The 12134-nt window shown below is 51.5% G+C and overlaps 3 protein-coding genes across 3 annotated transcripts; 1 reads left to right on the forward strand and 2 right to left on the reverse strand.

Moving 5' to 3' along the window:
- Nucleotides 1–1736: 1736 nt before the first annotated feature.
- NEUTE1DRAFT_130052 (uncharacterized protein) lies at nt 1737–3928 on the forward strand (the record flags this gene model as incomplete). Its single annotated transcript, XM_009853086.1, has 3 exons — nt 1737–2306; nt 2469–3153; nt 3231–3928. 3 exons carry the CDS (start codon nt 1737–1739, stop codon nt 3926–3928), a joined length of 1953 nt encoding a protein of 650 aa, XP_009851388.1.
- Nucleotides 3929–4725: 797 nt separating this feature from the next.
- Nucleotides 4726–6190, reverse strand: NEUTE1DRAFT_110460 (uncharacterized protein; the record flags this gene model as incomplete). Its single annotated transcript, XM_009853087.1, has 2 exons — nt 4726–5212; nt 5274–6190. 2 exons carry the CDS (start codon nt 6188–6190, stop codon nt 4726–4728), a joined length of 1404 nt encoding a protein of 467 aa, XP_009851389.1.
- A 2154-nt stretch (nt 6191–8344) lies between these two features.
- Nucleotides 8345–11721, reverse strand: NEUTE1DRAFT_138071 (uncharacterized protein; the record flags this gene model as incomplete). The annotated part of the gene is made up of 2 exons (XM_009853088.1): nt 8345–9235; nt 11638–11721. 2 exons carry the CDS (start codon nt 11719–11721, stop codon nt 8345–8347), a joined length of 975 nt encoding a protein of 324 aa, XP_009851390.1.
- Between the last annotated feature and the right edge of the window lie 413 nt (nt 11722–12134).

Genomic DNA, 12134 nt, shown 5'->3' on the forward strand with positions numbered 1-12134 from the left:
AAGTTAGGAGATATCCAGATTTGCAGGGTTCGGATCGCAGTAAGCTTACTGCCGTACTGCGCTCGTGTAGCGTTCGTTAAATAATCCTTATTTTTATGCAAATCGCTGCAACCACCTGCAACCATCTGCACCGTCGATTTAACCAATCAGAGGGCTAGAATCTTCTCTTTTCTTAACCGTTCTACTTACCACTATACCGCCCGATTTTGAGCGGTACCGCAGTAAAGAACGCAGTAAGAACTACCCTCAACGCTTTACCCTTTATAAATATAGGGGGTTACCGTCGCAAAGCCCCCCCCCCCTAAAAAGCAATAAATATTTTTTTCTCAAAGATGATAAATGAGGCTATTCCCAATTGAAAGCTACCACTTGGGCTACACAGTATTTTATACAGTATATATACTGTGGCTGTTGTAAAAAGGAAGAACTGAATTCAAAAGATAACCATGGGGTGGCTTTGGTTACTTATATACACCGAACACAGCTCAGTAGGAGAAAGGGCTCTTGGCATACCTTAAAGCTGCCTTAATGTTGCAGGAGTGCAGCTGCAGACCCTGCACGGTAATGTAGAGGTTAAGGCCAAATCCTTAACGGGGTAACGAACACGGCTGTGGTCGATACCTCCAGCAAGTCATTCAACAGCAAACAAAAGCAGGGTCTCAACAAGATAGGGCTGAGCTTCAAAAGCTAGACATGGAAGATGTGAGAGCCACCGCCCCCTTCTGTAGTTTCTGAGGGTAGCAACCACAACCGACAGCGGACGGCACGGGCTGATGGGCTGACAGGTCAAATCCGGGGTCAGGTGATGATTGGTCGGAATACTACCTTGACCTACTCGTAACCGTTGATCAACGGTTGCTGTGATTACTTATTTCAGTCCAACAGGTACCTGTCAATATCCAGTGAATTTTGAGCTTACTAGGACATCGAGTACTCCTCGTTGTACACCTACCTCTACCTACCTCTAGCGTAGAAATCCCACGTTTGTTCCACAGGACGACCAGGTAGTGCTAAAAGTGCATTTGCAACAAAACGCCCCTGAATTGGCTGAATGAACCATCATCCTCTCGAGATCGCCTTCGCACAGAAAGGAGCACAAATGAAATCTGTCTTCCCAAACGGGAACAGGCATTGTATAAGCTTACATGTAAGCCCGTCGGAAAGCCACCTACCACGGTACCACCCCACGACGACATGACCCTGAATCTTACCCCGGATGGGTGCCTGTCCAATCAGCATCTGACTTTATTCTCCAGATCAATCAAAATCCAGGGACTTTCCGACTCGAGGAAAAGGCTCAGCGCCTCAGCCTTCCAGGACGTGGAGGTATGTGTACCAGGTGAGTATAACATGGCGGCGGCGGCTACTGATCAAGTACGCGGGACTGGCGTCACGGATCACTCCCGCTGTGGCAACCCATGGTAACCCCCAGGAAAACAGCCACGGAGCATCCAAGCTGAACATAGAGTAAGAATGAGCGGCTGCGTGTTGTATCTCGGATGGGACAGCATGTGAATGCATGAAGCGATGAAGGAAGGGGTATAAGACTGCGGGGGCTCTTGGAGTTGGATCCGAGTCCAAAAGGGAATTCTGATCTCTTCAACAAGTTCCTCGCTTGAAGACGTGAGCACGACGACTATCGCCAACAACGCCTTGACAGCCTCACCATCACCACCACCATAACAACAATAACCACCCAACATCTGGAAAGGTGTAAACCACCACACCTCATCAAAATGCCCAACACCCTCTCCAAACCAAACGGCACTACCTCTGCCGCCTCGTCCAATGGAGACGACAAGGGCAAGAAGCAGGTTGAACTCCAACCCTCCTTCACACCCACTCTCCTCGAACGCCTCGGCATCACCTCCTTTCACCTTCTCAACAAGTTGATCCCATGGTACAAACTCCCCGGCTTCATCGGCGCCTTCAACCTGGCCTTTCTGCGCATCGAGCTCCGACAATACAACCTGCACGACGCCTATGCGACTTCCCAAGCCCAAGGCAGTTCCATCACCGACCCTCTTCCCAACGAACGATACCTGGGCGCCCGTCACTCCGATGGCAAGTTCAATGACTTGAAACAGCCAAAGATGGGATGCACGGGCATGAGGTTCGGGAGGAATTTCCCGCGGGAGGTTTGTGGAAAACCCAGCGAAGCGGAGCTGATGACGCCGAATCCGAGGATGATTAGTGAGAGGTTTATGGCGAGGAAGGAAGGGAAGTTCATCCCGGCGACGACACTGAATCTGTTGGCGGCGGCGTGGATCCAGTTCCAGACGCATGATTGGTTTTTCCATGAGCAGGTATGTGACTTGTGAGACTTTTTCCCTTTGGGAATGGGGACTTTACCGATCATGCATTGGTCGTGATCCTGTGTAACATCAGATGTTGCCAGTATTCCTGTGGCTTGGGCTCCTTCCTTCTTGATTCCGATCATTGGCTGACTTTCTCCGGTTGTGTCTCAGGACCCCAACGAGAAGCTCAACGTCCCGCTCTCTGAGGACGACAAGTGGCTTGACCAGCACATGCAGTTATACGCCACCAAGCCAGATGAGGCTCTCGACCCATCCGACATCAAGTGTCCCGGGTACAAGAACCTCAACACCCACTGGTGGGACGGATCACAAATCTACGGCTCCTCCGAGTCCGTAACACAGACGCTCCGCAACCGTCATCCAGACGGCAAGTTGTCCCTGGACAGTCGCGGGCGTGAGCAATTTCTCCCTCGGGACCAGGTTGGAAATGTCTTGACGGGCTTCACCGACAAATGGTGGGTGGGAATGGAGATTCTGCACACGCTGTTTGCGCTGGAGCACAATGCCGTTTGTGATGCGCTGCGCAAGGAGTATCCCGATTGGAGCGGAGACCAGATCTTTGACAAGGCGAGGCTGGTGAACTGTGCATTAATGGCCAAGATCCATACGGTCGAGTGGACACCGGCGATTCTAGCGCATCCGGCGCTGCAGATTGGAATGGCCGCCAACTGGTGGGGGATTGTCGGGGAGAAGTTGACCAAGATCGCGGGAAGACTGTCCAAGACGAGCGAGATCATTAGTGGAATTCCCGGCAGCGGAGCGGAGCAGGATGGGACGCCGTACTCACTGACGGAGGAGTTTGTGTCAGTTTATCGGATGCATTCGCTGATGCCTGGTTCGTGCTTTCTCCTCTTTTCCAATTCCCTCGGTGTTATTTATGTACCTCCCACTAACTGCAGTGTCCGTCCGCAGAAACAATCGCCTTCTTCTCCGCCACCGACGGCCACCACGTCACCACCATCCCCGTGGTCGACACCACCTTCACCAAATCGCAAACCCCCTTTGACGACGGTCTCTCCTTCGCTGACGTCTTCTACTCCTTCGGCATCAACTACCCCGGCGCCATCACAAACAACAACTACCCCGATTTCTTACGCAACCTGCGCACTCCCGACGGCCAAGTCCGCGACCTCGGAACCGTAGACATTCTCCGCGACCGCGAGCGGGGCGTCCCTCGCTACTGCGAGTTCCGGCGTATGCTTCGTCTTTCGGTTCCCAAGACCTTCGAAGAACTTACCGGCGGCAACAAGGTCCTAGCCAAAGAACTGGCAGAAGCCTACAACAACGACATCTCCCTTGTGGATGCTTTGGTTGGATCCCACTCGGAGCCGGTGATTCCAGGGTTCGGATTCAGCGAGACGGCGTTCAGGATCTTCATTCTCATGGCGAGCAGGAGGTTGAAGAGCGATCGGTTCATTGCCGGCGAATGGAACGAGGAGATGTACACCAAGGTTGGGTTCAAGTGGGTGCAGGATAGCGGGATGAAGGATGTGTTGGGAAGACATTTCCCGGAGTTGAGGGAGACGTTGAAGGGGAGCAAGAATGTGTTTGCGCCGTGGGAGATGAAGGCGGGGAGCAAGGAGTACAAGGGCGTGGAGACGAATGTGTAGAGGTCCAGGTCCATACCTCTAGGTACAGAAATCCAGATGGAGGGGTTCAAGAAGATGGGCCGCAGCTAGTCGGTGAGCAGTGGGATGCACGGGAAATGAGGAGAAGGCAAAGGATTGGAATAATGGAAGGTACAATGACTGGAGTTCATGTTATCTGCGGGGCAACTCGTGGAAAGGAAAGAGCGCATGACGACTCTCAGGCGAGGAAAATTTCTTTTCTCAACTTTCGTTTTACCTCCGTGTTCACGTTGACATGTGTTCACCATTTACATCATTTAATTGGGGTTTGACTGGATCTTGTGGTATCAACCATTTCTATTCTGAATCTATCCAATTTCCCTAAACCGATTTCCAGTCCTCCCTTTGCATGTAGAGCTACCAATATGAAACGAACCACCATCACCAAGAAACCCCAGAACTCATGATGTCTTCAAGTTTCAACGCCACCCCTCCCACCATACAAGTGGAAGCCACTGCACAGATCCCTCACGCGTGAAATATTCGCGGTCACGACCCATGTAGTCCTGAAACATCGGCGGTTGAAAGGTATAAACCTGGAAGTTCACCCACATGAGCTCCAGTTGGGCCTGCACGATTTGCAAAGTATCCAAGGGACGAAATCCTCCGAAAGAGTTACCCGGCTCGTCATCACTTTGCGCCTCAATCCGTTCCTCGACGTCTGGGAGATAGCCGTGCTGTACGCGATATTGGTGATAATTGTTTGTTGGATCGACATGGTTATCACCAAAAGCCAGCCATGTTCGCAGCCTTGTCTGATTGATGCTCCGCCTATCCCTCTAGAACTGGGATTGGTCCTGGGAGTTGCCCTTCTGGTGGACCAGTATACTGATATCCCAGAGATTGCGGTACTTGGCGAAGAAATCGAGCCGGTATTTATACTGGTCGAGGTCCCATGTCCATAACTCAAGACCCTCGAAAAAGCACTTGACGGACATGTCGATGTTTGGTCGATCATATCGGTTGTCCACCCCATGATTGAACACCGCTATCTGGAAATCTTCGACGGACGGAGGGAGGAGTTCGGATAGCATGTCGCCGAAGTTTTTGGTCTTCTCTTCCAGCTGGCCGATAATGAGGGCATAAGAGACGCGCAAGAATTTGAGACGAGTGAAGGTTGACAGAATGCGTCTGAACTCCCTGGCTTCGCGGGCTCGAGCCCCGTTGGTTTCTTTGAGGCCAACCCATCTAGCATTGATGAGTTGGGGGTAGAGGTGGCCGATGTCCAGGTGAACCAAGGTTGACCGGTAGTCAGCCAAGCGATGCCTATAGTATTTCAAGTTAGCCAGATGAGCGCAGAAACGGATCAAGGTTCAGTCTGACTTACCAGTCCCTCATTATGAGGAACCCAAGGGCCTGAAAGCCAGTCAGGAGCGGCGATGAATAGACGGAGAACGCCTCGTCAGAGTCGTTCTTGAATCTCGTCGTCGCTATGGACACCGCTTCCAGCTGCTGGAAAATCTTTACATACGAGCTAGGGAGTTTTCGGATCTTACGGATGGTGTGCTCAAATCCGTCTATATCCATCCGCGGGCACCCTGGTACCCAGCCACTGCTCGGGGGAGGGTCCTGAATAGACAGGCTCCGAAGACCACTGGATAGGCACACCAAGGCGGCAAGTGCTCTTTCAAGCCACCCTATCGACGCCTTGAACATCCGATTCTCAGGCACATGGGCGAGTTCAAGGCCAGCGATGTCAATGATACCCTGGGCTTGTCTATCCAGTTTCTCGACATCCTTCTCTTGCAAAAAGGTCACGGCCCCTTGGTAATCAACAGGTAATGCCTCCTTCCCCATGAGTCTCAGGCCGGCTGGGGGCTCCGGGTCCTCTGGCCTCGGCTGCCATTCACAATCAAAGAAAGGCACTATCGTGATATGCTTGACCCGATCGCGGGACTTGGGGGCCTCGACCAAGGTTCGTAGCAAGAGTGTGAACTGGCCACGTCCGATACCATGGTAGTCACACAGCACGATGTTCTGGTAGAGCTCGTTTGCCACGAGACGAGAGAAGAACTTGCTTGTTTGAGCAAGCGGAAGCATAGCCGCGTAGTCCCTCCGCTCGCGCTGGTGGTCGAATCGGGTAGTTGGGTCGTGGAGGCGTTGGTCGTTTATTTCGTTGGAGTGGTCGCATCGCCAGGTGCGGAAGTCGGAGGTTGCTCGCAACGTTACTCCATGTTGGATGATCAGACGCCAGATCTCCTCGGGGAGGGCGGGGAGGGTCCTAGGAGTTTTGGAAGATGTCATTGTGGAAGTGTGTGGTTGTTGAAGACTTGAAGTATGGAAGGTTGAGGCGAAGTTTACTCTTGATGATGGAATATCGAAGCGAAGCGACGAGGTGTTCTTTTCTTGATATGGATATCGAGGAGGATTGTTGAAGAGAAAGGATAGCAGGAATATTGCTGGAGGTCGGAAAGGTACCTAATCACAGAAAGACGATGGTGATTTCTCTTGTGGTAAGAATCGAACTAAAACAGAAGGTCAAGGGCAAGAGAAAAGCAGAATATATAGGTGCTGAAGATAACAACTGAAGGAAGGAAGGGCCAATGAAAGGGAAAAGGCGGCACAACCTTCAACGGACATGAATATTTTTTGCATCCCGGAGGTCAGATTTAGTTCCACGGTGCCTTATAACAGCACGCGCACTTCACCATTTACCATTCACTGCAGTACATCGCATCCACGTGGAAGTGATGCCCCAAGGTTTCGCCTTCAGGCTCTCCAGCAAGACCTTGCACCTGGTTTTCCAGCGTTGCTCGCGGTTGATGGGTAGAATGAAAGGGAGTGGGTTGGTTAATTAGTAGGCTAACTAACAGTTCCTCGCCGTGACCACTGGTTAAATACTGCAGCAAAGCCCACCAGAATCCACCAGCCCCATTGCACCTTCCAACCTCTAGGTTTTCAACACTCCCTATAACCGCCTTTTCTCAAGGCATGACTTCAGACAAGAGGAAGAAGCAGATGGATTCCAGTAATCTAACCTGACCTTCTTCACTTTAGCTAGCTTCCACTTTCTACCTCCATATGTCCTTTTCAACTAACGAAGGGACGTCAGGAACATTGAATAGCATGTCGCAGAGCTTAGCCTCCGAATAAACTCCCCGGGCTAGTAAAAAAGGAGGTGCATTGCAGATTTTACATTTTTATAAACTGTGCAGTTTTGGACGCCCGCCGACACGCTGGCCCAGAGCGGTACAAGAAATACACAATACCTAAGCAACGCAACGATGTCCGTACGTGCATTTGCACGCATATTTGCCTGCAGCATATATATACCTACCTCCAAGAATAGACTTTAATTTCTTCAGTGGGCGGAAACAGTCTTCTTCAAAGAAATACAGCAAGTGGCAGTGTCAGTTACCTTGCTTCATTTTACTCAAGTTGCATTCCATTTACTTGATACCACCGTATATGGGTAGGGAAAGAGGCAGCCGGCGTGGGACATCAGAAGAAGAAGAAGAAGCTACTGTACACTACGAAACTTACAGTACGCCGGCCGGCCGGGGTGTCCGGCAATGCGTCTCCCCCACTAGGTACCTAGGTATTTATTCGCGGACAGATAGGTAATCTACATATTCCGGGCGGTATAGGTACGGTAGATATGCAATGCAGGTACCTACACAATCCATGCCTGATTTTCCTAGAAGCTGTTGGAAATCGATGTCTCGTATTCATACCCGACGGTCACTGAAATGACCCAGTGACTCAGGAAATTGAGGTAGTGTGTGGAATCATTTAAGAAAATAACCGTTCATGGTGTTTCGCGCGCTGCTATTTTGAAGCTTCAAGTTGATGCTTTCCTTTGATGCCTTCACAGATCTTTTTGGAGCGCTAGCAGGGCAGGGGATGATGTGGGCCTTGGCGCTGGACTTAGATAGTGAGGTTCTTGGAGAGGACGACTGCCGTGGTCGACAAACTTTTGAACATGAGAAGTAGAATAAAAAACGTATCCAATAAGCTTTGAGTAGGCTTCAGAATCCAACTTATGAGTTGCTAACATTTTTAATGCCGTCAATACCATGCGGCTTACGAGTGTCCATCTCAAGAAAGAGTATCTTGCTATCGCGCTATTTGCAAGCATGAGCCATGACCCCGCAAATTGCCCCTACATGATGGCGCTAACTGACAGCTTGATTCTTGACTTTCGATTGATCTTCTCTTCCTGTCATCGCCTTTGCGCAAGCTGTCGAAAATTCTCCAAGCTGTGATACTCTTATGCCTGCAAGCTTCGTAACTCTCTCTCCTCCATCCTCTTCAATGAGCCAGTTATCCGGATATGTGTGCCGCCGACTGCAAGATCGCTATCGCCTGTCATCGATCATCAATAGCTGACCCTCTTCTCCTGCCTCTGTGATCTTATGCCAGGTGATACCTCAAACCTCTCGCCGTTGCGAATGAACGTCAAGGGAATGGGTCGTTCATGAACAGCCGAATAATATCGGCCTCTAACTCCGCATCCTCGACATCCAATTCAGCCACCGCGTTCCTTATCCACTGCAACTCTTCGGATCCATCGTAGTCTCTTCTTTCCCGGTCCGGCAACCGCATCCCTGGCAACCGCTCCTCTGACTGCTGTCGGCCCCTCTCCTCACGCAACCGCACCAAGGCGTTCCGTTGCTCATCCTCACTTCCTCCAAATTGGAGGACACGTTCGCTGGGGTCAGCGATGGGCGTGTAGAGTGGAAGAGGCGGAGCACCATTGTTGTGAGGGCGGCCGTACAAATTGAGCGTGAGGTCGTAGTCCGTGCTCGTGGGATGTAGGCGGGGGTTACGGGGTGAGTACGGCGGCGGCGACGGTCGCAAGGGATCGACTTCGGGCTCGGGGCCGTCGGAGGGTAAGGTAAGCCTTATACGCCTGGAGGAGCGAGGAACAAGGCTGGGATTTTCTTGAAATAGGATCGGCCGAGTTTGGGCCCGCTGCGAAGGGCGGGGGACAGGCGTGATGATACCTGCACGAAGGCGACGTTGCAATGTCTCAACGTTTCTCTGTATGTCCGCATCGGTAGGACTTGATGAGCCGGTGACTTCTAAGTTTTGTGTCCGAACTAGGGAGTTGGCTAAATGTTCCTGAGGTGGTGTTGGAGCTCGACTGCTGTTGTCTCCTGTCGAAGTACCCTGTCGGGCCTGGCTTGTAGGAGGGGAGCTGGGTTCGTCGTCTCCCTGGACGCCGTTGGGTAAAGGTACCGATTGTCGGTCAGCTTCGTGGATGAATAGAATCTGGGCATTCTGACGACGCAATGTTGCCGGAGGAAAGGGGCCACCCGTGGGCGCGGTGCGACGAGGGTGTGTCCGCTATGAAGTCATGGCTGGCAACACTTCCGGGGTGTCTGCTGCCGGCGTGGTATTTTGGGACATTCGACTTCTATAAGGTCTTCGACCCGTTTAGTAAGTTGACGACTGGGAGGTGGCGAGGTCAGTGGACGTTTTGTCTTGTGGTTTTGCAAGGTGATCGTGGCGTGGAGTTGTAGAAAGGACAGGAAACCTCCTACCATTTCATTTTATAATCCTTTTCGTGGCTCGTCGAATTTCTTGGGTTGTCACCCAGGTTCCAAACACACAAGTCCCAAGGTCTGTTGCCAGGTCCAATGCGTTTGTGGGAAAGATAGCACCGGTGGTATGAAGACTGGTGAAGAGCCGCGTCCAGGTTTCGAGTCACGGCACGCTTCAGTGAATGTCCTTTTGTTGTCTTCCGTGGTTCCATCGCTGCGTTTCTTTCGATTCGCGTGGAAGGCTATGATAGTTGTTAGGAGTAGAAAGGGTTCCAACGATTCGATTCCACTGCAGTTTGCAAAGATGGGAAGGAGCATGCTGTACTTCGACCCGGTCTCGAGCCGGTCAGGGTATCGGGGCTGGTTCCGGTTGTGGGGAAGAAAGGGGAGATGTGGGTCCCTTTTTGCGTGCCTGCCACATCTCCAACTGAGACCTATGGCGCAGTTCTCGACACAGAAGGAACCTGACTTCTGCGACTGCCGGTAGAGCACTTGAAGCATCAAGGGAAACAGTCATGAACAACGCAGGGCTACAATGGTTCTCAAAGAAGTCGGGTAGTTCCTACCTACGTTAAGTAATACCCACCAAAAACTTCCAATACCCACGAGTGTCCGTGTCGGTCCGGGTATTGCACTAACAGGGCGGTTAGTGACAATGTCCACTGCAAAATACCCGCTGTAGTCCACTGAACCGCATGTTCTTGGTCAGCCCACAACTCCTTCCTCTGATGGGCATTTGCCGTCGGTCATTTTTCTTTTCTGCTCCCATCCTTGTTTCTCTTTGCGTTCCGAACTCAATACATGAGTACCATAGACCATATTTCCCAATTCAACGGTAAAGTACAGCTCCGTGACTTTGCCTTCCCAGCCTTCTTCGACTTTCTAACCAATCTTTCCGTAGTTTTCTCCTATCGCTTTCTCAACCCCCGTCCAAAATCCGTTTCGAACAAAAGCGTGCTCCAAATCCCCGGCTAGACCTCGATCCCTCGATGAAGCTGTCGAACCCAACACGCCCTTGGAGCCGACGAGATTGGGCGACCACCACGGCGGAGAAGGGCCTGCTTCAACGAAGAAGCCACACTTGCTAGCTCAATCCACGGAGCCGAAGATGAGCTGGACGAATATATCTATGGAAAATCTGTCGATCGCCGGCGAAAGAAGGCCAAGCAGGGAAACCAGGAGCTGGTCCTTTTGCTCAATGACGGACAAGAACTCCTCCGCACATGACCTCAACTATATCCTCTATCGAGTCTCGCAAGTCGACCCCCACATAACAAGCGCTGTTCTACATTAGACCTGGGGCTGGTGGATGTGAAGTTCTCTTCGTCCTTGATGATCACGTCGTCCCACCCGATCTCCCACGCGAATTCGATGTGTTGGTCAACATTCGTCCGGACCCGGACAGTGACACATCCGACATTAGCCCCCGTCGTCGCGACCGCGAAGCCTCATCCTCGTCTGAATCTTCCTCCTCGGAAGACGATGGCCCGCCGCAGGAGCCGTGGTTGATCAACCAGTAAAAGCGCGGCGGTTATGTGATTATAAAGACAGGCATCCGTCGTTATGACGAGTGGTGCGGTATGGACAGTAAGTCGATTCCCGTTTTTTTCCCGCGCCATTATGTCGTCCATTTCACTAACACAAATCACAGAACACGGCGATACTGTCACATATCCAGGCAACGGAGCTAATTTTTCCGAGGGCTACCAGCCCAATTGGGACCAGTCCAAGCCATTCAGATGCCCCATCGTAAATTGTCACCTAGCATTCGAATTCGGGAGAGATACCCATCTTATCCAGCGCCAAACTCGCTACGAGTTTGTGGATCCACTATTCATCGGTCAGCTTTCGCTCTGATAGGAGTTAGATGAATAGTTTCGAGAAGTCGAGTCCGACCGGAGGATCAACATGCCTTGCCCAGCGTCCTCTCCTCTGTCCAATCGCAGATGGTGCCATTGGCGGTTGGTAGAAACCACTCAACGGCGTCTTATTGACCGATTCGGTACAGGCGGCCCCTGAATTGGAGGATGGTGTTCTGGTACCACACGTAGCTGAATCTGATGCCGATATGGCATGCGGCGTGGAGGTCAGGCCTGTGGCGTGGACACTCGAGAATCAAAACGTCAATTCCGGCGTTCTTCTGATGCAGTTGTGGAAGAAGCGTGCGCGTTCGACTTGGCTTTGGTTGGAATAAATCATGTCTACCTGGAGACCTGCGTTTTGCAGGATAGCGCCTAGTCGGCAGATATGGTATGACTTGAATGCCTCTTGCGCTCTTCTCAAGGCCATCTGGATCTTCTGTATACTGAGTCACGATGACGGAGTACACATAGCCCACCCGCGCAGCCTGGGTAGTGTGATAATCGTTGACCGACCGTGGGGGGAGGGGGCTGCTACCCACGAAAACCGGTTGAATTCGTGCGGCATGGCCAGCTCGTCCACTGGAAGAGGTATGATGTGCTACAGACCTTTTCGCCGGTCTGCTCGCCGGAGAGAAAGATGGCCTTGTGTCTTGGAAGTGAGCATACGCTACTTGGTCCTTCTTTCAAAGACATTACCCAATAACCATAGACTAGACGATATGAGTCCAGTCGACAATATAATCTCAACCGACAAGACGATCTTTACGTTCGACGTTAGGTATTCCGATGCATATGTTTTCCTGAAAGCGAGGAGATAGAACAGAAAATGAACTGAGAGAT

This window comes from Neurospora tetrasperma (assembly GCF_000213175.1).
Source record: "Neurospora tetrasperma FGSC 2508 unplaced genomic scaffold NEUTE1scaffold_3, whole genome shotgun sequence".
NCBI classification, from domain to species: domain Eukaryota; kingdom Fungi; phylum Ascomycota; class Sordariomycetes; order Sordariales; family Sordariaceae; genus Neurospora; species Neurospora tetrasperma.